General features: G+C 38.9%; 1 protein-coding gene and 1 non-coding gene across 3 annotated transcripts in view; both read left to right on the top strand.

Moving 5' to 3' along the window:
- The first annotated feature begins 3036 nt into the window (after positions 1 to 3036).
- Positions 3037 to 26951, top strand: part of MSRA (methionine sulfoxide reductase A) — a 327395-nt gene continuing 303480 nt past the window's right edge. The window contains exon 1 of one of the 2 annotated variants that reach the window (XM_039875849.1): positions 3037 to 3428. In XM_039875849.1, the coding sequence (XP_039731783.1) occupies positions 3293 to 3428 (136 nt within the window). In that variant the 5' untranslated portion in view covers positions 3037 to 3292. The remainder of the gene's footprint in view (positions 3429 to 26951) is intronic. The other variant, XM_039875848.1, reaches the window with a different exon arrangement.
- Positions 4314 to 4420, top strand: LOC120613672 (U6 spliceosomal RNA). The gene has a single exon (XR_005655750.1). It is a non-coding gene; the product is annotated as a U6 spliceosomal RNA (small nuclear RNA).

Below are 26951 nucleotides of genomic sequence, written 5' to 3'. Positions count from 1 at the left end.
GAATTGTAAAGGAAATAATAGACCAGAAATCTTTTCAGTATCTTTTAAAACTGAATTAACAAGTAACAAGCCTAGCTTGCAAATGCCTTTGTCTATTTGATTCTGAAGCAACCCACAGTCCTTCAAGACTGCATCGGTAAGAAACTGGACACAGAAAAACGTGCATTCTCCTAGGAGGGCATACTCTTCAGTACACCCTTCAGATGGAATCACAGAGAATCATGGATAAGAACCTCCCAGTGGGTAAAGCCAGTACCTTTAGATGCAACAAACAAGATAGTTCCTTCTAGAGAGCAGAACTGGGGTCTAATTAGGAATTACTCCTCCACTTGGGCATTCTTTGAAGGTTCCCCTTTGCAACAGTTGGTTAGACTGAAGACTACGACTACTCTTTTTTTCTCTGTTCTTTTTCCAAATTGGTTTTCATACTCCTGCTTCATCACTGTACACCAGGTGCATGGGGAAGGGAAGGGCACGGGAGAGTGGAACAGATACCTCATCTTTTAATTCGTACGTCACTGGATCATGCAGTTATATCCAGACTTATACAGGACTGCATATTATCTTCAGATCATGCACTTTGAACTGCTCAGAACTTTGGCTTTTCATCCTTTGGAATAGGGTGTGTTCTATGGGTCAGAAGAAGAGTACATATGGATATTTGGGTGGCCAGAAGAATGGACTGTGACAGAGTTGTCCACCAAAGCATATTCTCCCCTTCTTTATTACTAGCACTGCCAATATATTAGCTAGATCTGTGGTTGCCCAGCTACAGAACTACTTCATTTCTCACCTTCCCAACAGTTAGATGTGGTCATAGCTCTAATGAAGACAATGAAATGGGTAATGATGTGTGCTACTTCTGGGATGCACTCTTAGGAGATGTGCACCCCTTTCTGCTTTTTTGCTGGGCTAATATAGAGGTAATAGACAGGTTCTGGGATGGAAGTCATGTTATGAGGATAGCAGTACTGCTCTACCTGTCCTGGATCACCTATCTCTGGATTGGTATGAGAAAAAAAATAAAACTATTTTGTTTCAGATATAGTAACTTTGGGTCTCTGTTAAAGCAACCTAATCTGTATCCCAACTAAAAGCTAGGCTTAATTATGGAAGAGTATTAGTAGTCTTGTCTTCAAGGGGAAAGGTAGAGCCTTGAACAAATGAAGAAGAAACTTTGCTAATCTAAGTCAGGGTTTTGGCCCAATTAAACCAAATGTGTAACCACTGAGTACTTAAGGTGAGCCAATCTAGTATGAGATATTATGCAAGAAAAGACTGGTCCTGCTCAGTGCTGAACTATTTCTAGATTGTTACATAAGAGAGAGATAAACTTATATTTTGTTTAAACTGTTGCATTTTAGGTCTTTATTATACCAAAGATGATGCTTAGACTTCATGCTAAAGAATAGTTAGAATTTGTTGAAGAACTAGAACATAATCATAAGAATGACAAATCACAGTGATGTATGCCCGATGGGGACCAAAAAAAAAAAAAGGTCTCTCTCTCTCAGTGTGGAGCAGCTCAGAAGGGATTAGGAGAGTCTGAGAAAAAGAAGTCCTAGTAGTAAAAATGGCATCGCTGAAAGCAGAAATATTTAATTCTCTCCTCAGAAAACAAACAAAACAACGTAACTTTTCTTACAATTATTCTAGCAAATGAAAAACTTGTTTTATGAAAAAGCTGTGAAATAAATTAAGGCATTTTTTGCTTTAAAAATTTTTTTTTATAATAATAAAAGTAACAGCCATGGAACACTCGAGAACACTATAACAAGGCAGAACATTTTAAAACAGAAGTTTAAAGAAAGTAAAAATCAGTAAATCCCTGAACAATGAAACGGAACAAACTGCATTGTTTAACATTTTTCTAGTCTTTCTTCAATGGGTAAGTGGAGATATATGCGTTTTTATATATACTACACAGCATGTATGTACATACGTTAGCTCTGTTGTGCTTTTTCATTTAACATTATACAAGTACTTCTTGACATGAAAAATTCTTCAGTTTAGTTGCCAAGTATTTCTTATATGTTTAATTTCATGCGGTAATTAAAACAAATCCAGAGTATTTACTTTGACAGAAGAATGATTTTATTTTTTTTCAAATGCTTGGCAGTAACCAGGCAGGCCTTCCTAAGCCCAGCAGGCACACCTTAGAGTGTTTCGGGAAAGACCTGCAGAACCTATTGCGTATTATCTCATAATAAAAACAAAAAATCAAAAGTAAAAACTGAGGCAAACTGCCAAGAAGAAATGTAAATTACAAAGTAAACACTTAATCTAAGCTTAATGTTACATCTCTGGCCATATTCTACAATACTGTAGGACTAATCCTCCTGTCCTCCTTACGGGACAACAAAGAGGTAACTAAACCTATGGAGGAGGCTGGGTCAAAGCCCTCTCATTTCCGTGGGTGCTAAGCCGAAGTTCCTTCCCTCATCCGAGACTGTCTGCCCATTTTGGCAGAACATTTATGTAAAACCAAAATTTCACATATGGAACTCCCAAGTCACCCATCTGGCTACACCCACCTTATTTTTTGGGTTGAAAATCTGTCACAGGAACAAATGTTATCTCCCATGATTTGAGAAACAAGAATGATCCAACAGCGCCATTATAGTCACCCAAACTGCTTTAGTGGTGCTATTAGTGCCCTGCTCCTATATTTTTTCCTCTGTAAAATGGGTCTATCAACATGTTATTTATTCATGTGTATGTGTACATATACATGACATTACATTGAATTGTATTCCCCATTCTGCGCTTTTTGAAAATTGTGCTTCGTTTTCATTTTGGACACAGTAATAATCTTAATAATTTATCATTACAATGGCTGCAAATGGAAGCAGACATATTCTAGTTATCTGTAAGGTAGGTCCTTTTCTATCTTATTGGGCATCCGGAACAACTGCTAAGGAGGTTGTGAAATGGGAATGAATTTCAAAATCAAAGGCTAGGCCTTTTTTTTTTTTTTGGCCTCTGACGCTTCACGTACTTCGTACCGCCATTAATACACTAGTTCTCAGCCTGGGAACTTTGTACTGGAGCCGAGCCAGAAAAAAATCTTCGGTGTCTCGCAGGAACAGAAACTCCCTCATGGAAAGAACACGCCCTGTTACAGCCCATGTGGCGTGAGCCTTAGGTAACCTCGATTCCGGGGCTGCAGCAGCTCAGTGCACACGGGTCCTGTCGCCCGGCGCCAACAGTCCAGTGTTCGCCGGTCCCGCAGCTGCGGCTCCGCTCTCGACCGCGCCGTCCCGCCGGCGGCCCCTCGGTCAGCGGCCTGCCTATGCTTTCGGTCACCGGGAGGGCTCGCCAGCTCTTCCACAGCCTTTTCCCCATCCCGAGAATGGGCGACTCGCATTCTAAAATCGTCAGTCCCCAGGAGGCCTTGCCGGGCCGGAAGGAGCCAATCCCCGTGGCGGGTAAGGACGCGGCTCGCACAGAGGGCGCGAGCGTCGCTGCTGCGCACGCGTGTCGGCGCCGGGCGGCTGCGCGTCCTCCGCCCGCGGGGAGACACCCGGGACCGGCCTCGCGGGCCCTTGGACCGCGGCGGGGAGGAGGCCAGGCGTCTTCCCCGTTTAGCTTCTCCCCGCCAAAACACAGAACGCTTTGACGGAATCTAGTAAGCTAGTAGAACACACTTAAAGTGCAGATATCCCAGCGTCTCCAAACTTTGGGCAGGAAAAGCGCGGATGCGATATCCACCCTTAACGGGTCTGCGGTCCCGCAGTAATGGGTTCTCTGCCTCCTTTCCTTTCTTTCTCTTTTGCCTCGGCCGCTGGGATGCGAGCCACATGCAGCAATGGTGCGCCGTGTTGTGGTGTTGCTGGAAGCAATGTAATGATACAGAACGACGAGACCTGCAATTTTGAAATGGTATTTCATTCCAGTGTTCGGGTTGCAGGCTTCTGTTATCTTCCAGGACTGTCCAGTTTCCCTCACTTGGCTGGAGCTGCTTTTGGTCCTGTACTCCCTGGTCAGCGGTGTGTATCAGTTGTGCGGGGGTGTCTATTTTAGAGCTGGGCTTCTCAAACTTAAAAATAATTTTCCAATCTCATGCTAATACTTTTGGAAAATATAGTAAAAGTGAAATGCTAGAAAGTTATCACGTGCTTGGATGCCCAGCAATGTTAAACTACTCTAAAAGTTTTCAAAAGCTTAATTCTCAATTTTTGTTGTAGACACGTAGCAGTGTGCAGACAGCACAGGTCTACCAACCCCAGGACCATACTTTAAGTGAGATTGCCTTAATTCAGTATTTCTCAGAGTGTGGCCCCATCTATATTTGTTTTAAAACAAACCTTCTAGTGCTCGCTTCAGCAGCACATATTCTAAAATTGGTACGATACAGGGAAGGTTAGCATGGCCTCTGCACAAGGATGACACGCAAATTTGTGACGTGTTCCATATTAAAACAAAACAAAACAAAACAACTCTCCAGGTGATTTTTTAATGCACTCCATTGTTTGTAAACTACTGCCTTAGAGCTGTTGGAGGATTAAGTGGTGATTAATCTTTTATGTATAGCTCAATGCCAAGATCTTGCATTGAAATTTCCTAGGAGTAATTTTCCTTAAGGAATTGTTGAATATTTATAGGAAGAAATCATAGTGAGGGTGTATATATCACATGCAAGACTCAGTCTGATATTGGAAAAGGTAGAGGTTTTTTGGATTTGAGGCAGTTTGGACGTTGTGACTTGTTTTTTGTTCACCTGCAGTAGCAGTTCTATTACTTGTGACTGCTGTCACTTCACCTCCAATTGTGAGCCCTAAAAGTTGATTTTTAACTCAAATTCAGAAAATGAGTTTTGAAAAAAATCCAGATTATCTCTAAACCACATTTAATCCAATTATCTAAACTTCATTTATCTTAAAATAAGTAATCTCTTAACAAACCAAGATTCATAAACGGATATATAAAGACAATGCTTTCTCAATGTTGAACTTCTCCAGCTGGTACTGAACTTCCCCTTTACACACTGCAATGTCTTTGATATGCCCTTCTAGACAGAGGGACAACCCAAAAACTCTTGATCAGATTTCCAAACTGGTTTAGGATTAAGACTAAACAAAATATAGTTCTGTTTTATCTTAACCAAAGTCTTCTCAATTTCCCAGTATATACATGACACTTTTGATAAAAGATTAACCAACATGCTAAGGATTTCTTTATCATATCCACATAATAACTCTGCAAATATCAGGACGTGGTTCTCTTCCAGGTTCATCTGTTTTTTCATATAGCTGTGTGTACGTCTCTCTGTATCTGTAACCGTAAACTGCTTTTTTGGTGTAGGACCAAACCTATAATACATATGTCTTTATTATTCAGTTGCTATAAACTGCCTCCCCCCCCCGCCACCCCACCAATATTTAAATTTTAGATTATGATTTCTCCAGTCTCCACTCTTGGTACTACTCTTGCCTTGACAGGTTGCTGAACGTTCTGATTGGCCCCAGAAATGGGCACTGTTACTCTTCGGTGGATTTTGGTGGTTGCAAGCTTGAAGCTTACTGTTTTGAAAGATACTAATCTTGACTCCAGCCTCCAATCTGTTTAATAGCTCTTCAGTTCTCTATATTACCTCTATCTATGTCTGTTGTGATTTGCACTCTGACTCTCTAAAGTTCTGTGACAAAAGCATCCCCTTTTGATTTTAGAAGACCAGGTCCATCTGTTTATTGTCTTTGGCTCAGCCTACTAGGTGGTGTGTACTATTACCAGATACTTTTGGTGTTAAAAGTTATCATCTATACTTTAACCCTACCTTTTTTTGTATGTTTAGGGAAACATTTCCTTTTATAAACTGGCCTAATAGTAGATTTCTACTTTGCAAGAAGGTAAGATTCAGTCTTTAAAACTTCTTTAACGTTTACTTCTTCCCAGGCTACCTAAAATGGAACAGCATGAATAGGCCTACTTTGAGTGATTGGTTAAAACTAAACCTGAACTAGACTGCCTCATTTGAAGCACACTCTGTTCAGGTTAGCAGTGGGTTCTGGACCACGCTGGTTGGCTGGCTGGCAGGGCACACAGCACTTTGCCAATCTTATACGTAGAGTCGTTTTGCTCTGTTTCAGTGCCTGGCTGTAAAGCAATACTCAGAACTTTGGAATTGGGGGAAAAGGGGAATTCATGCTTGTTCAACTGAATTGGTGGGCAATTAATTGTTAGAGATAGGGAGGAGGTAGAGGCTTATAATGAAAACCTCAGAGTGTCTCCTATGTTGTTCAAATGTAAGTTTATTATAGTTAAAACCGATCTTATTTCCAATGAGTTAATTATAGTAAAAGTCCAGCTTTTATTTTATATGGCACTTTTTTTTTTCATATTGGAAACATTGCTAATCTGTTTTTTTGCTCATGTATCGGGATTTGGATATAGTCAAGGTAACATTGACAGCTCCTATTTAATCTCTGCTTTCTTGCCTTTATATTCTTAGATAGTGTTCCCGTGTTTATTACTGTGATGCCTTTTAGGGGAAAGGAAGAGTTGTAGCACACCTGCTAAAGGTATACTCTTTTAAGAAGTTTAAATATAAATAAAACAGTAGAGCAATATAAGTAATCCAAAAGTTGGCTTTTTGAAAAATAATAGAACTACAACAGTCAAATTTATAAATTATTAGTTTAATAAAGGAAAAAAAGAAGGATATACAAATACACGAGATAAGAACTGAGAAGAGGGGATAATGAAAGTAGAAAATTTGAAGAATCATAGGGATGATTTACTTGGCTCTGAAAATAAGTTTGAAAACTATGATGGCATAGGTAATTTTTAGGAACATGTAATTGACCCAAACAGCCCAGAAAGAAGTAGGAAGTCTAAACAGGGTGATTTTCCTAGAACAAATAAAGTTGTAAAAGAGTTGCCTCCTTCCAAAGCATTATGTCCAGACAGTTTTACAGGGGACTTCTACTAAATATTTAAAAAGCAGATAATTCTAGTACTTTTTAAACTTAAGGAGTTGTCAGATTGTTTTTAAGAAGCAAGTATAACATTGAAACCAAAATTGATAAAGATTGCACAAAAAGAAAATCTTATATATTAATATTGTTGCAAAACTGCAAAATAAATATGAATAAACAGAATCCAGTAATGAGATTTAATCCCAGAATGCAAGGAAAGGTCAATATTAGGAAATCTATTAATATAATTCATCATTTAACTGAAGTAAGGAAAATGGTATAATTGTCTCTCCAGATGCTAAAAAGTTGTTTGACCAAATTTCACAACTATTCTTGATAGTAACACTCGGAGATGGCTACTTCCTTAACATGATAAAATATATCTATTTTATTTTAGGCAATCATGGTGCTTAATGAAGAAGCATTAGAGATTCCCACTAAAGTCCTAATCAAGAAAGAATGTGGAGGTGGGCCACTCTTGGTCAGCCTGGTAGCAGGTGTGTACTAGTACTAAATATTTTTATTGTTAGGGGTTAGCTCTAAGCTTTAATCTTACCTTTTTTGTGTTCTTAAGAAAATTTTCATTCTTTTAAAAACTGCGGCCTAGTAGATTTCTACTTTGCAAGAAGGTAAGATTCAAACCTTCAAACTTTTTTAATGTATAATTTTTCCAAGGATGCCTAAAGTGTATCAAGGCATGACCAGGCCTACTTTGGGTGATTGGTTATTATTTAACATGTTTTGTAGGTGTTTGCCAATGCAGTTAGACAAGAGAAAGCAACTGGAGAAGGTAAAAAAACTAACATCACTTGCAGAGGATAAGATTACAAATCTGGAAAATCCAAGAGAATTTAGTAAAGTATTAGGGTGTATCCTTGCTTTACTCTATATAAACCATTTGTTAGAAAATATAATGGAAGAAAACACATATATAATAGCAACCAAAAAAGTTAAAATTTGGGAATAAAATTAGCAAGAAATATACAAGACCTATGTGAAGAAAACTTTAAAACACCACTGAAGATGCAAAAGAAGACTCAAACAGGGGGCAGGACATATCAGGTTCTCGGATGGACGACTGAACAGGGAACATATATATCAATTCTCCCTGTTTATAAAGGTAATGTAGCTTCAGTAAACTAATGATATTTTTGTTTTGTTCTGTAACTAGATACACTAATTAAAAATTTTGTGTAGAAAAATAAACAGTAATAGTTATGGTAACTGTAAAAGAAGAGCAAAGAGGGACAGCTATCCCTACCATACAGTAAAAGTAAAGTTTACGATTTAAGCAGTGTGGCACTAGTCCATAAATACATAGGTCAATGGAGTAGAATAGAAAGATCAGACATTCTTGAATGCATATGGGAATGTATCATATGATAAAGGTGATATCTCAAATCAGTGGGAAAAACATGGAATATTCAATAAATGATTATGGGACAACTTGGTAGCTATATAGAAAAAAAGTTGAATTTGTACTTTCCATCTTAAACCAGGATAAGTTCCAAAAGCTCATGCATATTAAGTGCTTACTGTATGCCAGGCACTTAGTAATTACTCGATATTTACCAATACATTTAATCTTCATGATAACCTGACGAAGTAGTAACTACTATTATTCCCCATTCGTAGCTGTAGGAACTGAGGCCCATAGAGGCTAGGCAACTTATCCAAGGTCCCATAGCTAATAAGTGGTGGATCTGGAATATAAATGTAGGCAGTTTGATTCTACAGTTTGTGATGTTAACTGTTATACTGTTTTTCCATTTAGTTAAATGTAAAGAATCAAATAATTTAAGTGTGAGAAAGGGAGAATTCCTTTATAATCTTGGTGTGAGGAACACCTTTCTAACCATGACTTGAAAATCAGAAGACTTAAAAGATCGGTAAGTTAGATCACATCAAAAGAAGAATCTTCTGAAGGCAGAATTACCATAAAGAAATTCAAAAGACAAACGAGGGTGTATATTTGCAACTCATATCATAGGTGAAGAACTAGTATCCCTAATATATAAGAAGCTCTAGAAATTAATAAGAAAACACCAACATCTATTGGAAAAATAGGCAAAGGTTATGAACAGTTTCCAGAAAAGGAAGTACAATTGGCTCTTAAACACATAAAAAGATGCTCAACTACACTCATAATGAGGAGAATACAAATACCATTTTTCATTTTTCAGACTGGCAAAAATCCAGAACTTTGATGATACACTTGGTTGCCTTAAGGAAAAAGGCACTCTCGTACGTTGCTGGCGAGAGTGTAAATTGGCTCAACTCTTAGGGAAGGCAATTTGGCAATATCTATCAAAAATTTAATTGCGTATACCTTTTGACCCAGGAATACAATTTCTGGGAATTTATCCTACAGATACACTTGCACACATGCCAAATGATGACTGTACCAGGTTATTCACTGCAGCTTTGTTTGCAGTAGCTGAAGGTTGGAAACAACCCAAATGCCCATCAATAGGGGCTAGTTAAATAAATTATGGTTCGTCCTCACAATGGAATATGCAGCTGTAGAAAGAACTTGGAAAATCTGTGTGAATGGGTACGGAGAGATTGCCAAGATATCGTGTTAAGTGACAAAAGCAAGGTCAGAACAGTGTTATATAGCATGCTAACTTTTGTGTGCACAATGTGTATGCACAAAGAAACTTTGAAAGGATGGCTAAGAAACTAATAACTAGCGAGCGAGCTATGCAGTGAGCTGAGGATGGGTGGGAGACTTTTCTTTCTTTCTTTCTTTCTTTTTTTTTAAAATAACTTGATTCCTGTTAATGCGACTGCTTTATTGAATTAAATAACTCCACTTTGAAGATGATCTCTCTGTTGTTTTTAGTCTAATTGACCACCTTTCGATCATCTTTTGTCATCCCTATTTCAAGGCTTTTTTTTTTTTTAAATTTTGCTCTCTTTTTCTTGTCAAGTAGGTCTTTTTTTTTCTTCCCTAACTTGCTTTTGTAATCAAAATCTACATTTTGGCATGATTTAAAAATCTAAATTTAGAGGGTGAAATTAGAATAAGTTAACCCAAGTCATTTTACATTTCATAAATATTCATTTTTATTGAAGCAGCAATTGTGGTGGCATCATTTACACAAAGAAAAGATCTTTGGGGACAAATTCCTTCCACTATTATGTACAAGGCATTATGTGTATTTCTTTTATTTTCAGTGATGTACACAGACTTTTAAAAGAAAATGATAGAAAACAATTTTCCTTTTAGAAAAATTTCTCCAATGTGTGATTAGTTTCTAAATTGTAGGACGCAGAACTATTTTTTCCTCCTCTTTGCATTTTGTCTAAAGCTTTTTATTTGCCCTCTGTTTCGGAGCCCTCAGTGTTTCCCTGAGGTCCCTGGAATAAGGGTATTTGTACCTCCCACAATCTTATCCTCTCTTCCCAGCCTTTCTTCCCTCTGTGGCCCTACAGAACCCTGTCTTCTGGCTAATGGGTTTCAGTGTTTTGCTTCTGGAATTGCTAAGTGATTCTGCCCTGGATTCCATACTCCTATCTTTTCATTAAATCATTCATTAAATGTCTATTAAATGCCTGCTTAGGTAAAATATTATGTTTTCCAAATGCCCTTATCATACTCCTTCCTCAAAACTTGCCCTGTTTGAATTCCATTTCTCCCATACACGCATCTCTTTTTTCTCTCTGACCTAAATGATCCCTTTCTTTTCTACTGGACAAATAATTATATACTGCTTATGAATTCTTCTATTGAATCTTGCATTGTAACTTCGATATTTTGTTGCTAAGTTATTGAATCTATGTCTAATTTCCCTGTATGAGGGTGTACTCCCCAGAAAGATGACTGTTTAGAGCAGGAGCCATGTTTCACTCCTGAAAAGAAGAGGCTGGACTGTGTTTGATATTTATTTTATCCTTTAGTGTATTTCACTTTACAAAGGGCGCTACCTACATTAGGCACTCAGTCTGGTTTGTGGATACCGGCAGCGCATGATTAATGTCTAAAAACAAAGGCCAAAACCAGTGGTCTTTTTGTGTGACCTTGTGTGACCAGTGTGGCACAGAGAAACTAAAATAGGTGATCTTTTGTCCATGGATACATACTCCTAATTGTTTTTCCACTAGTGGTGATGGATTTGTGTTGATTTCAGACTTTCTTCTTGATTGCCCTTGTGACTGGTGGTAAACTTTTCTACTGGCCAGGACGAATGATGGGGAGCCGCTCATCTAATCTCTGAGCAGAGCCTGCTAAGAATCTGCAGCAGTGGCGGAGAAAGAAAGAGGAGTTATGCTCAGCACAATCCATGTGGGGCTTGGTCTGCTACACTCAGTTCAGGGGTCACAGTGCGCCCCTGCCTCGGGTTGGGGAGGGCGCGGAGTGAGGACAGCTGAGATAAGGAGTGAGAGGCGGGTTGGATGAGGAGACATCAGCCTGTGTAATGAACTCCAAGAGAGCCAGCAGCCTCGAGGCCCTCAGCTAGGACCAGAGTGGAGGCCTCTTTGCTGAGCTTGGTCTAGCTCCCCTATAGGCCCCAGCAGCCTGCCAGCCATCAGCATGTTGCCTTGGCAGATGGCCAGGCCCCAGTCCTATGCCACAGCTGGCAGGCCCTGCCATCCTGTGCCAGCCAAAATCATCAAACTCTGGTGATGTACAAAAGACTGAATTCTGCAAAAGACAGTTTCCAAGTGTCAGTGCATGATAAATGAAAGTCGTGGATCATCTATAGACTATTCTTTCATCTTTCTTCCATCATAAATTCCCGGTTTGTCAGAGCATCCCAATATCTAATGTTTTGTGAAAATGTAGTACTAGACTGCAAACTACTTGAGGGCAGGAATTGTATTATTCTTTGTGCCTGGAATACAGGCTGTCAATATTTATTGGATGACAACAGCATCCAATAATGAGCTCTTTGTGAGGCAGGCCTCTCTGCGCAGTATCATTCATAATAGACATATACATGTTATGTATTATGGCACATAATAGATAGTCAACAAATTTTTGAATGAATAATAGAACAGTAGATAGAAGAAGACAGGAAGGGTAGAGGTTTGGGGCCTTGGGATTGCTCTTGTTTGCTGGTTTTCATGTTACTGGTTTTTCTTATCATATCAGAAAACTTTTTTAGCTGGACAGCATTTCTGCAGCCAGGTGGAAATGTATGTAATAGGAGTGGGCCATATTTGAAGAATGGAGTGTTCTTCCACCCTGTTATGTGATGGCAGTCTCTTTACCTGCCATTTCCTCTTCTTCCTGTAGTTCAGAGCATCAGCCCAGGCTTGGCCGCAGAGCTGAGTTTCTGCCATGCTACTCAGAGCTTTAGTTACATCAGCTTTCTAGTGGGCCATGGGTTTGTAGTCATTTGGCAGTTCAATCATCTTTAACTTGTATCATTCTCCTTACCATATATTAAGCCAAGAAATGGTAAGAGGTTGGGAGTGTCTGACAGTGGCCTTATCTTTGAATAAGTGGAAGTGGCATTTGCTGGTGCCACCCCCTTCTTTGTCCTTATTTTACTGCTTTACTCTTTCTACCCTTCTTCTCATGGATGGGTAGCTTCTTCCCTTCCACTTTTGTCTACGAGTGGCTTCTAAAATGTATATTTCATCTTGCAAAAGTTCTACTTTTCTATTTCCAAATACTTACAGGTTGCGTATGTCCTGTTGTAACCCTAAAGTCATTTCTGAAACAAAACTTGCCATTTCCCTTCAAAACATTGGATACATGTTTTAATTTTCTCATTTCTGCCAGTGACACTAAGATGTCCCCAAGTCTCCGAGACGTTAGCTGCATTCATCTTTGTTCCTTGCCTCTGTATTTAATCTATCCCTTTTCCAATATTCTGGATTGTTTCTTGCCTTCTGTGTTAATCAGGATTCTCCAGAGAAACAGAACCTATAGGGTATATGTAGATACATAGAAAGAGATTTATTATGAGAGATTGGCCCAAATAGTAATGGAGGCTGAGGAGTCCCAGATCTTCCATCTGCAAGCTGGAGGCCCAGGAAAGCTGGTGGTGTGATTCCGTTGCAGCCCTGAAGACCTGAGAACCTGGGTAGCCAATGATGTAAGTCCCAGTCCTAGTCCTAAGCCCCCAGAAGCAGGAGTGTCCGAGGGCCGGAGAACATGGGTGTACCAGCTCAAACAGAGAGAGTGAATTCACCCTTCATGCACCTTTTTGTTCTAATCTGATTAGATTGGATGAGGCCCCCCAATATTGGTGGGGCCATCTTCTTTACTCAGTATACTGACTCAAATGCTAATCCCTTCTGGAAACACCTTCACAGACATACCCAGAAATAGTGTATTGCCACCTATCTGGACATCCCTTAGCCCAGTCAAGTTGATACATAAAATTAACCATCACACTTTCCTGGGGCTCTGCCTTTATTCTCCCCAGTCTATCATGAACAGCACCATCAGACATCTCTTTAAACCTCAAATTTCATTCTGTCACTGCTTAGGAAGTAGTGGCAACACTATGTGATCTGTGTGATGACACTTCATCCTGGAGTGAGAAACTTTTTGTAACTTGTTGCTGATTTCAGTGTTCCAGATCTCTACTTGCACCCCTGAGGCTGACTCTTGCTCTTAGCTCTTTCCTTCCAGAATGTTTGCTTTCTTTCTTATCAGCCCATCTAAATCTTCCTTTGGGCCTTTCAAGGCTAAACTTAGTTCTTCCCCTTCTATGCTGCCTTTCAGGACCATTTCAACTTAGATTGCTTTTGGAATTGGAGGCAGAAGCTACGGCTTTGGGGCCCTGTTTTGCGCTTTCATTCCAATGTATTTCCTTGGGGGGGCGGTGACGGTTGAGTTGCTTTAATATATTTAGAGCTCAGCGATTGCTATTTTTCTCCCTTGTGTTTCCTGAACTCGTAGCCTGGTTATGGTGCCCAGCTGGCATGGCCAGGGCTGTTGGGTTATAATGGCTAAGTGGCTTGGTCTTTGGTAACTTCTTCCTGGGTGTCCTATCAAAATGTTCTTCCCATTTGGTGAGATACTTGACTGCTTTGACTCATGATGCTGTTAAGAGATAAACTGAGGCATATTAAAAAATTTAAGAGCTTATTTGAACAAAAATTGATTAGAATCAGGCAGCATCCAGTCTAGCAGACAAAAGGAGCTCTGGGGAGCTGTACAGAAATGAAAGACTTTTATAGGCAGAAGGGAATGGGAACAAAGAAGTTTTCCCAGGAATGAAAGCAGATTGGTTATTGCAAGGTTACTCTCCTTCAGGAGATGGCAAAGATCTACTAGGCAGATTACCTAACCAGGCTGATCAGATAATTCCTCACTGACTGGTTTAAGATTATATTTTTGGGACAGCCAAAACTCTAACAAAGTTAAGTCTTGTTTTAGTGATATGGGGATTAGCATATGTGACTCCATTTTGGACCTGTTTTCTTGCTCTGTGTGTGTGTGTGTGTGTAACAATGCCAAATGCTTGATTTTTCTCTTGACCAGAGATCACCATATCCTCTGGGTCAAGTGGGACCTCTTTTGTAAACTGGATCTCTTATGAATGGTTAAATAAGGTTATTACCCTTCATAAAGAAAGATATGGTTCCTTATATTTCATTAGGACTTTTGTATCATTTCGTATGAGCACATCTACAGTGTTTTTAGCATGGTATATTTCTGATCCACTAGCTTGTTGAGTATTAAATTTACATTATAATACAGCCAAGACTGGTAATAGTGAAACTAGAAGAAATGCAGAGTTACAATATTATTTCAATGAATATATTATTATTTTTTAAAAAATGAAGAATAAAATTTAGAGACATCGAATGACTTCCCAGAGTATGTATATAAAATGAATTCTTTTGAAAATGTTACAATGGTAAGGTAATAACATTAGTGTTGAATTTTCTTCTGTAACTTTTTTACATTTTACCTTTGATTTTTTTAAAATTTGTAGTTTACAGTTAGGTAATTTGTAGTTTGTTCAGGTCAACTACAATGTAAAAAAACTAAAAAGTGTTATTCACATGAGGCCCAAAATGATTTCTTTGGCCAACTGAAAAAGATTTGATATTTTAACAGATTTTACCCAAAAGGCAAGAGTCATGAAAATGAAATATTGTGAGGGAATTCATAGCATTCCAGCTGGAGAAAATGAAACCTACAGTAAAAAATCCTGAGTGTACTGCAGTTAGCAGATGAAAAGAAAACCATGTTAGAGTTTGCAGAATGGAGTAGCCAGCTGTCAAATAGAGCCCCCCGAGAAAACACTGCATTGCTGAAAACCTCCATTTCCTTATCTCTTCTTAAGAACCAATTCATAAAGAGCTACGTCATCTAGCAGTAAGCCCTCTGCAGCAACCCCTGCTGGTCCTTGAAGTTACTAGCTAACCATTTAGCATTCTTCGCACACTGAGATGTGTGCACTGGCATGAAGAAGTGCTACACTGAGCTCCTGCTTCCCCCACCGAGGACTGCAGAGGGCCTAATAACAGTCAAGCTCATGCAGGATCTCTCCTTGACAACCAGAGGCTGGTTGCTGGGGAACCACATACCTCCAAGAGTGAAAATTGCACCCAACTGCCTCTGAATGTAAAAGAGGTTCGGGGAGCCCCCCTTGTAGATAACTTTTAATAAATTTAAAAAATGTTTCTTTATTCAGGATTATGCTCATACTATAGGGCTTGTGGGTTTGTTTTTATAAGTGGAATAAAAGGGAATAATTATTTTCTGGTGAAAATTAGGAATTGGATGAATAAGATTATGTATGTTTACTGCAGTAGTTTTGGGGAAACACACATGTGATTTAAGGAATAAGCTACATAAATTTAAATATGACTCTCCAGGGGCAAAATATGAATGAAGGCATTTCAATTAATATAATGATGGAACTTAAGCCTTAACTACTTTGGTTCATTGAAAACCCACAATTATTACTTTTTTTTCTCCCCCCCAGAATCAAGCGATTCACTAAAGAGGTGAAGCTTCAATGTATATATTTGCTTTGGAACTCGTAGGATGGTTGACAAACAAAATCGATATAATTTTAAAAATGAGGATTCTCTATTATTTACACCATATGGTTGTATTAAACTAATTAGAAAGGAACCAGGTGGTCTTTGCTCTCAGTCTTCAGTTTCTCTACCAAGTGAGTCTGGTAATAGGTTTCCTCTCCGCCTCAGAGTGAGCTGATCCTACCTAGTCTATGCTGAGATGGCTTCTCCTTGTGTTAGGGCCTTTTTCTGGCCAATGGATATCCAATTGCTAAAGCACCATTTGTTGAAATCCTTCCTCCATTGAATTGCTTCTGCGCTTTTGTCAAAAGTCAGTTGGGCATATTTGTGTGGGTTTATTTCTGGGTTCTTATTTTCTTCCATTGATCACATATGCCCATCTCTCTGCCAATGCCACACTGTCTTGGTTACTGTATCAACAGAGGCATTAATTGGGTAGTTATCCTTCCCATTTTATTCTTGTTTTTCAAAATTGTTTTAGCTATTATAAGGCCTGTGCCTTTCCATGTACATTTAAGAATTAAGTTGTCTATAAAACTTTATAATTTCACTCATATAAGGTACTTAGAGTAGTCAAAATCATAAAGAGAGAAAGTAGAATGGTGATTGCCAGAGCCTGGGTCAGGGAGGAGAGAAGGGGAAGTTATTGTTGAATGGGTATAGAGTTTCAGTTTTACAAGATGAAAAGAGTTTGGGGTGTATATGGTGCTGATAGTTGCAGAACAATGTGAATGAATGTATTTAATATCACTGAACTGCACACTTGAAAATGGTTAAGATGGTAAATTTTATGTTATGTGTATTTTACCACAATAAAAAGGACATACACACACAAAGAATAAACTTGTCCATGTGTACAGAAAACCTTCGTAGGATTTATATAGGAATTGGATTAAAATTATAGAACAATTTGGAGAGAATTGTCTTTACTATGTTGAATCTTCCAATCCATAAGCATGTATTTAAGTTTTCTTTGATTTCCTTTATCAGTGTTTTATGATTTTCAGTTTATAGATCTTCTCCATGTTTGTTAAGTTTATACCTAAGGTTTCCATTTTTTTTGGAGTTTGGTTTCCGTACGTTCATTGTTAGCATATAGAAATGTCGTTGATTTTTGTGTGTTCATCTTGTATCCTCTAACTTTGCTGAACTCACTTATTAGTTCTAGGAGTGTGTGTGTGTGTGTGTGTGTGTGTTACTTGGGATTTTCTACCTAGACAACCATATTATATGGAAATAGACAGTTTTAATCTGTACGCCTTTTGTATCTATTTCTTGCCTTATTGAAGTGGTTAGAACTTCCAGTACTCTGTTAAATAAGAAAGTAGACATCCTTATTTTGTTCCAAATCTTTGGGGAAGCCTTCAGTCTTTCACTGTTAAGTGTGATGTTAGCTGTAGGTTTTTTACAGATGCTCTTATTGAACTGGAGGTATTTCCCCTCCATTCCTAATTTGCTGAGAGTTTTATCATGATTGGGTCTTTCTCCACCTGTTTTTCTAAAGTTTTATTGGGACATAGGCATGCTCATTGGCTCATCGATTTATTGTCTATGTCTGTTTTCGTACTGCAACACCAGAAGTGAATGGTTGTCACAGGGACCATGTAACCCTCAAAGCCTAAAATATTTATTATCTGGCCTTTTATAGAAAAGTTTTTCAGACTGCTGTGCTGCAGTTTCCTGAAGTCTTTCTTTTGGTTTGCCTTTTTTTTTTTCTCCCTGTCAGAGTGCCTCCTATATCTTGATACCATAAAGTGGTTGCAAACTCTTAATCACTCTACACAGGCGTCTTTAATTGAACAGGACCTAGATCCTGAGTCATTGACTGGTGCCCACGTCAACAGAAAGCAGAGTATGGATGTGTGTAGGTCTAGATGGCTCCCAAAGGCACTTCCAACTCTGATATGTCTGTATTTCTATCAGCAGTAGTGTTTTGGGTAGTGCTTAGCCTTATAAATTCTGTGAACTCCTTAACTTTGACCATAAACCTGAACAAATTGCTTGCATTGCATTTACTTCATGGCCTGGTCTTTCTCTCCTGCCCTGATTCCTTGACTCCTACTGTAGTCTGCATTGCTGTGTTTCAGAAAGATATATGACTTTAGTGATCTCTAAAGGGTCCAGTGGAATGTTGCAATTTTAAACTCAATGACTCTTTACCCCATATTTACTTATTATATTATATTTTTCTAAGGGAGTTTTAAAGTCTTTAACTTTGACAGATATGTTGCTTTGGCTGAAAATGAGCTGGGTAAATGATGGACTGAGTCCTCAAGTTAGGAAATAAGCGAATATGTTCCTTTGAACACTGAAAGGTACACCATCGTGATTTCGTGCTTATTGATTACTAATTGGTAGAGATACTATGTCCTGCATCTCTGCACACACATTTTGTTCCAGCTTGCTTGATCTACTCTCTCTAGAACATGCCTTTACTGATAAAACTCTTTCTTCTCTTTGCCACGCATCCTTTACCTAATTAGCCCCTCCTCACTCAATAATGTCTTCTCTTATTCTCCAACCTGTTTAACCCTCCTCTCATGTAAACTCCTAGCATTTCTTTTCTTTACTCCTCATTTGATATACAATCATATTATTTGAATACATTTATATTGTTGTCTTATCGTTTAGCTTTATAATAATGATTTAACTTTAATATGTGTATGTATTTTCTTTATAACTGCCTTTTAAGTTTAGTGAGAGATTACTCTAGAAAACAGTATGAAGTTTCCTTGAAAAATTAAGAATTGAATTACCATATGACCCAGCAATCCCTCTTCTGGGGTATCTACCCCCAAATTTGAAAACATCCAGAAAGATATATGCACCCCAATGTTCATTGCAGCAGTATTCACAGTGGCCAAGACATGAAAACAACCAAAATACTCTCTTCAATAGACGATTGAGTAAAGAAGATGTGGAACACAGTGAAGTATTACTCAGCCATAAGAAAAGATGAAATATTGCTATTTGTGACAGCATGGATGGATCTTGAGATTATCATGCTAAGCAAAATAAGTCAGAAAAAGTTGAGAAGTATATGATTTCACTCATATGTGGGATAGAAAACTAAAAGCAACAAATGAACAAGACAAACAAATAGAGGCTCATGGACATGGACAACAGTTTAGTGGTTACCAGAGGGAAGCAGGGAAGGAGGAGGTAGATAAGGGTAAAGGGGGTCAAATATAAGGTGATGGAAGGAAACTTAACTTCGGTGAACACAATACAATACACATATGATGTTATTGAACTGTACACTTGAAACCTATATAATTTTATTAATGTCACCCAATAAATTTAATAAAAAATAAATTTAGCAAGGGCTTATTTGATTACTTATTTGTATCTGCCATGCCTATGCATATTTATGTTATGCAATAATTATTAGTTAAATGAGTGAAAAAATGATTGAGCTTATACTCTGTGTAATATTATGTTTGGAAGTTGTCTGCTCAATAAAATCCTTTTAGTATGGTACAGGTCAATAGATATTAATATTAATGAATCTCAATAAATGGATGGTTTGTTTTTAACTTACCTTCCAGCACAAACTATCCATCTTTAGAAATTTGATTATGACTGCTTTTGTGAACCCAATGGCTGACTTTCCAAATAGTTATTAGAGGAGATCTGAGCTCTTAGTTTCTACATTACAATTTGTGTTTAATATTAATGGAAGAGAAGTCTTTCTACAAATATGTAAAAAATATTGGTGAGGAAACGGCTTCCAGTGTGACAGAAGAAAATATCTTTAAAAGGTCTGCGGTTATCTGCAGTTTCCCCAAGGTTGTGTTTACATAAAAAATACATTGCTTTATGTTCTCGAATCGAGATGATTTTATGATTTAATAAGTTCCACCAAGAACTTGTGTAAGGTTATCGGTACCAGCATAACTACTACAGAGATCACATAGCGGCGTTAGTCTCTGGATTTATTGAGCCTGCTGTATTCCTTTAGTATCATTCATATTTTTCTCCCTAGAGTACCACTTTCCTCTCTTGACTTAATAACAAGATATGGAAACTCATTTATGCTGCGGTGTATGATGCTGGGAAATGAATGCCTGTTTATTATCTCGCTATTCAGGACCTTTCATGACCATAGGTAGATGTTTGCTGTCTCAAAATAAATAGCATTCAGAATTGTATTTTCTAGTGAGGGAAAAGTTGGTTTGGTGGAAAGCACAGGCATTTCATGTCTGGACGATGACTCTGAACTTCACTTCGTATGCTTACCAGCTGCATGACCTTGAACAAATAAAACAGAAACAGTGGCACTTGCTTCAAATGGATGTTTCTGGGAACAACCGAGGTAATGGAGAAGGCCTCGCACGATACCCGGCTCCTGGCAGATGCACAGAATGTTTTTTTGCAGGATGATGTGTCCAATGGGGATGTTTAGGGTACAGCTTACCGCTGTGTGTTGCCTACATATTTTCACTTTCATGTTTAATTCTTGTTTTGGGGATGTAACCCAACCACTTTCTGTCAAGAACAGTAGCATAGGAAATCACAAAACAGGTGTTTGATATAGAACTGATTTACAAAGCCAGTGTGAGAAAAATTAGTTAATGTTTTCCAATAAGTAATCGTAACTTTTTTTTTCCCATGGAGGAGGAGAGGTGAGTGAAATGAAGATGTCTCTGCAGTTTTGAAACTTCCTTTTTGTTCCTCCTCTCCCCCTCCCCTCTCTCCTTCCTTCCATCCTTCTTCCTTCCTCCCTCCCTTCCATCTACCCATCCCTCCCTTGTCTTCTCAGCCAACTTGATATCTAATGTAATAAGCCACATTGGAGACAAGAATAGAAGCTGAAATATGAGAGATTATGTGTATGGGTAGTTTACGTAGACATACGCTTACATACAAATCTGGTACCTGTGTCATAGAGATGGGGGTGGGTGCTCTCTACTCACTGGGGATTGTCTACCTGGCACCGTTGTCTGGGAGCTGCTTCAGCCCCCTCCACATGGCTCCTGCAAGAGCTAGACTTTCAACAGTGACTGCCCCTATGGCACTATGGAGGTGTATGACCCTCTGGGTATAGTCTCCCTTACAGGGCCTGGTGCCTCTTTTCTAGAGATAGGAGCTGTAAACTGTACAGTGCTGGAGCTGATAGGACCCGTAGTTTCTCTGGAGTTCCTTCTTCTCTGGAGAAGGTCTGTTTTCATTAGGAAAGGGAGAAGTTCCATGCTCAAGGAGGCAGAGATGGCAGATAGTCCTGGCCGCATTCAAGGTCCTCACTGTTCGCTTCTTGGATCTAACTGCCATACTGTCCTTCCTACAGCTTTAGTTTCATTGTTTCTCGTTTCTTTGGAATCCATGACACAAAAACCAAGTTCTATAGACCGATCAGCAGTACGGAAATGGAAACAATCATCAAAAACCTACCAAAAAGTAAAAGTCCAGGACCAGATGGCATCACCAGTGAATTCTACCAAACATTCAAAGAGTTAATACCTATTCTCCTCAAACTGTTCCAAAAAATCAAAGAGGAGGCAATACTTTCTAACTCATTTTATGAGGCCAATATTACCCTGATACCAAAACCTGGTAAAGATAACACAAAAAAAGAAAACTACAGACCAATATCTCTCATGAACACAGATGCAAACATCCTAAATAAGATACTAGCAAACCGAATACAGCAACTTATTAAAAAGATTATACACCACAATCAAGTGGGCTCCATCCCAGGGGCACAGAGATGGTTCAACATATGCAAATCGATTAATGTGATACACCACATAAATTAAAAAATAATCATATGATCATATCAATAGATGCACAAAAAGCCTTTGACAAGATAAAGCATCCATTTATCATCAAAACAACAAAAATTAATGTAGAAGGAAAGTAGCTAAACATAATAAAGGCCACATATGACAGATCCTCAGCCTACATTATACTGAATGATGAAAAACTAAAAACCTTCCCTTTAAGATCAGGAACAAGGCAAGGCTGTCCACTATCGCCACTGTTGTGCAGTATAACATTAGAGGTCCTAGTGAGTGCAGTCAGGTAAGAGAAAAATATAAAAGGCATCCAAAAAGGAAACGAAGAAGTCAAACTGTCATTATTTGCAGATGACATGATTCACTATATAGAAAACCCTAAAAACACCACAAGAACACTACTAGGAACAATAAGCAAATACAGTAAAGTTTCTGGATATAAAAAGCAATGTTCAGAAATCCATAGCATTCCTATACTCTAATAATGAAGTGTCAGAAAAAGAGGTATAAAAAATAATTCCTTTTGCAATTGCAACAAAAAGAATAAAATACCTAGGAATAAATCTAATGAAACATGTGAAGGATCTATATAATGAAAACCGTAAGACCCTATTAAAAGAAATTGAAGAAGATATAAAGAAATGGAAAGATATTCTGTGTTCTTGGATTGGAAGAATCAACATAGTTAAAATGACCTTATTACCTAAAGCATTATACAGATTTAATGCAATCCCAATCAGAATCCCATTGGCATTTTTTAAAGAAATAGAACAAAAAATTCATCAGATTTGAATGGAAGCACAAAAGACCCTGAATTGCCAAAGCCATCCTGAGAAAAAAGAATAAGGCTGGAGGCATCACTTTGCCCGACTTCAAGTTATACTATAAAGCAACAGTAATCAAAATGGCATGGTATTGGCAGAAAAACAGACACACAGACCAGTGGAACAGAATCGAGAGTCTAGAAATAAACCCATGTTTATATGGGCAAATAATTTTCGACCAAAAAGCCAAAAATGTATAGTGGAAAAGGAAAGCTGCTTCAATAAATGGCGCTGGGAAAACTGGAAAGCCATCTTTAAAAGAACGAAACTAGACAGTTGTCTATCACCACACACCACAATTAACTCAAAATGAATTAAGGACCTGAATATAAGACCTGAAATGATAAAATATGTAGAAGAAAACAGGAACTAAACTCATGGACCTTGGACTTAAAGAAGATTTTATGAATTTGACCTCAAAGGCAAGGGAAGTAAAAGCAAAAATAAATGAATGGGACAACATCAAACTAAAGAGCTTCTGCTCAGCAATAGAAACTGTCAGCAGAGTAAAGAGACAACCATCCGAATGGGAAAAGATATTTGCAAGCAACACCTCCGATAAGGGCCTAATATCCAAAACATACAAGAACTCACACAACTCAGTAACAACAAAAAACAAATGATCCAATCAAAAAATGGGCAGAGGACCTGAGCAGACACTTCTCCCAAGAAGACATACAAATGGCCACCAAACATATGAAAAGATGCTTAATATTGCTAGCTATTAGGGAAATGCAAATCAAAACCACAATGAGATACCATCTCACACCTGTTAGAGTAGCTATAATAAATAGGACAAGTAATAACACATTTTGGAGAGGATATGGAGAAAAAGGAACCTTCATACATGGCTGGTGGGACTGTAAATTGGTGCAGCCGCTATGGAAAACAGTATGGAGGTTCCTCAAAAAACTAAGAATTGACCTACCATATGATCCAGCAATCCCTCTACTGGGTATTAACCCCAAAGACTTGAAAACTCATATCCGAAAAGATATTTGCACACCGATGTTCATAGCGGCATTATGCATGGTGGCCAGGACATGGAAGCAACGGAGGTGTCCTATGATAGACAATTGACTAAAAAAGCTGTGGTACATATATACAATGGAATATTAGCCACAGGAAGAGATGAAATACTGCCATTTGCGACAACATGGATGGACCTTGAGATAACCATGCTAAGCGAAATAAGCCAGACAGAAAAAGTTGAAAACACCATGATATCACTTATATGTGGGATATGAACCTAAAAGCAACAAATGTACAGGACAAACAGAGGTTCATGGACATGGACAATAGACTAGTGGTTACCAGAAGTTGGGGGGAGGGAGGAGGGGGTAGGTAGATGGGTTAAAAGGGATCAAATATATGGCGACATTAAAGAAAAAAACAAGTTCTTTACCTCTCTCTCTCTCTTTCTCCCTCTCTCTCTCTTTCTCCCTCTCTCTCTCTGCCAGTTCAAGTTGCTTTTTGTCACTTGTAACCAAAGGTGCCTTCCTTACCTGAACTTTGGATTTGGCTTTAATGGGAAGTAAATGAGAAACCAGCTTCAAGCCGGTGGTCTCTAGCTAGCTTTTCACAAGAGCCACATTTAGAAGGCTGTGATAAATAGGACTACAGCCTTGCTAGACATTTATTTTGTTCCAGTTTTCACTTGCCTCTGGTGGGGATTCCTGCTCACTTGCATCACTGGGAAGCCCACCCCGCAGCAGTCCCCTGGAGGCTGTAGATTTGCTTCTTCTTGGCCTCACCCACAGACTTTGAGTGTTCTCTCCAGGCACATGACAGGTACACGTTTAGGTTTTAAGAACCAGATAAGCGGTAGAACCTGGCTCAGCAATATGGTCTGGTACTTAGGTTTTTTCCTAGAAAAATAAAGCTATTAAAGTAGCATCATTAATTACAGCTTTCCTTACTAGAAGAGAGAACATTTACAGGTATGAAGCTCCTGGTATACACTAACGGCTTTGTTGTTAAGCCCAGCTATTATCGTGTTGTATCATAAAAGCTTGACCTTTTTTTTTTCCTATGTCAAGGACAATGTTTACTATTCATGTTTGGCATTTCACAAGTTAATAATCACAGCGTCTATGGCCTATACAGCAACTCCCATGAACCACTTAAAGCTTTTCTCCTACAGCCAGTCTTGTTCTGCTCACCAAAACCAAGGTCAGAAGTCAGTGTAGTCCACTAAATGACTGCTGTTGGTGGCCTTGCTAGTTCTGGGCTTTGGCTGTGCTACTAATTCACTGCGCAACTTGGTGCGATTTACTTACCTTCTCTGTCTGTCCATTCACTTATTTATAAAAAGTGCTTGAAAGCAGAGTTCCTGGAGATTCTTTTTCTATTCCATGCAATGATTTCATGTGCTTCCTCCCTGCTGCCCCCCGCTCCCCACCGACCCCCAAGGTACAGGCAGAGAAAGAGAAAGAAAATAGAGGCATGCAACATAGTTGCAAATAGTTACGACTTTTCCTGCCACTCTTTCACAGCCTGGAGGAAGTTACTTTGGCAACCATGGATCCATCTCTGGCTCTGAAGTAACTCTGTCCTTCCTCATTGTTGTTTCCTTTAGATGGATTGGTTTCTTACAGATTTTTAAAAAAAACTTTTCTTGAAATTTCTTAGAGACCAACCATTTTGGCCTTATATTTGAATATTTGAAAGTCCAGTTAAAGCAGACTATGGGTAGTTTAGAAGTAAAAACCATGCCATCGTGTCCTCAATGAGTAAAAGTTCTTCCCAGGTGGACTGCACAGGGACCTTGTTCTTTGCAGACTGTTGCTTCTATACCAGCTTTAACTCTGTCTCCTGAAGGTGAAATCTGTCTATAGCTTTCCCTTCTAAAGACTCGTCTCCCCTAATCACTGCATACGAGGTCCTCCACAGCAGCCATGTAGCAAGTCATAGTCCTCTAAACTGTCAGTCTAGAAAGAACAATAGTGACTAGAATGCAGAGGCAAGTTGAGGTTGGGTACTGAGGCAATGCTTGGGCAAGGTGTCACAACACAGACTGAAGCAGAGGTAGTGCCGGGGCGGGATAGGGGCAGACCCAGTTAGGACTATACACAAGATCCAGTCTGAGGGCAGTCCCAGGTCACTGTCAGAAAGGGGTTGATCAGGAGGCATCCTGTGTCATATGACATGAGAACTAGTGCAAAACACGGCTAGGATGGATGAGGCCATGTGGAAGGGTCTTTGATGCTGCTGGTACCCCTTTGGAGGTCTGAACCTGGCATAGCTGACTGTGTAACACTCTTGCCACTGGGGCCTCCTGCTCTTGGCAGAAACTCCAGATTCAAACCATGAAAGTCCAAAGCCATCCTTAAGATTTCTCTAAACTCTGAATGTGTGTGTGTTCTCTTGGTTACCGTTGCTCTGGGTTCTTGCATCCCGAGATACTATCTCTTTTTCACACTGAATTGATCTCTTTAGCATAATATCTACCATACACAGGTGAGAATGTCCTAAACTGTACTGAAGATTGGGGCAGGACTGACAGAGGAGAACTGACTACATATGGCACAGAAAGAGTAGAAAATCCTTCCTCAGATACTCTTGCACCCAGGCACCTTTTGGCCAACCTTCCATTCATGGTGTCTCCCTGGTCCTTCAACACACAAGGGGCAAACAAAGCCTTGCTCCTTTCAGGTTGCAGTCACCTTCTACCCTTCTCCTTCCTTTCTTTCGGCTTTCTTCTACGAAAACTTAAATCTTTTCTCACACAGGACAGATCTAGCACTTCTTTTTGACATGGGTTCTAGTTAGTATTTGTGCTCATAAGGTCCCACTTTTTATTTCAAAAAGCATTTTAGGTTATTTTCTCAGAGATGATGGACTTTTCCTACACTGACCTAGGAATAAATTTTATACTACTGGAGCTTGGACTTGATGCCAGACTAAGGAGAGAGATGGGAGAGGGGATGGTAACGCGTGGTTGGGTTCGCAGGCCCTTCTTTCCACTTAGAGGTATTTGTAAACTCCCTTAGTCTTGTCACGTGTATACATTTTACCCCCATCCCACATCCTCCCACTAGACAGTAACATTTTTGAAGGCAAGGGCTGTTTTGGCTTCATTATCTTACCCCTGGAGCATCTACCCTTGAACATAATAGGTATTTAGTAAACATTAACTGAACAAATAGATGTGCTCAGTGTGATACTAATAGATGACTAAAACAGTTAATAATCTCTTGTTTTAAGAAGACAAAAATAACAGAGATGAGAAAAATTAAACCGTGAACCTTGTGGCCATGAACGAGAGTGAATTTCTCAAGAATCTGGAAATGCCTTACATTCTTTGTTGCATTTAAATAAAACATAGCATTTAAATAAAATTTGGGCTCCTATTTAGCTTATCATTAATTTAGAAACATTTTTTCGGGATTTAAAACAAAAATGTAAAGGCCTAGTGCCAGGGATTTTCAAAGGACGCCAAATTTCAATTTCACTTTAGCATCAGCAAGTGACAATCTAATACAATAAGTTATTTTGAACTAAATATATCTAAA

This window comes from Pteropus medius, unplaced genomic scaffold (genome assembly GCF_902729225.1).
Source record: "Pteropus medius unplaced genomic scaffold, Ma_sr-lr_union100, whole genome shotgun sequence".
Taxonomy (NCBI): Eukaryota; Metazoa; Chordata; class Mammalia; order Chiroptera; family Pteropodidae; genus Pteropus; species Pteropus medius.
Note: the sequence above shows the minus strand (reverse complement) of the source record. Positions and strands in the feature narration are given on the sequence as shown.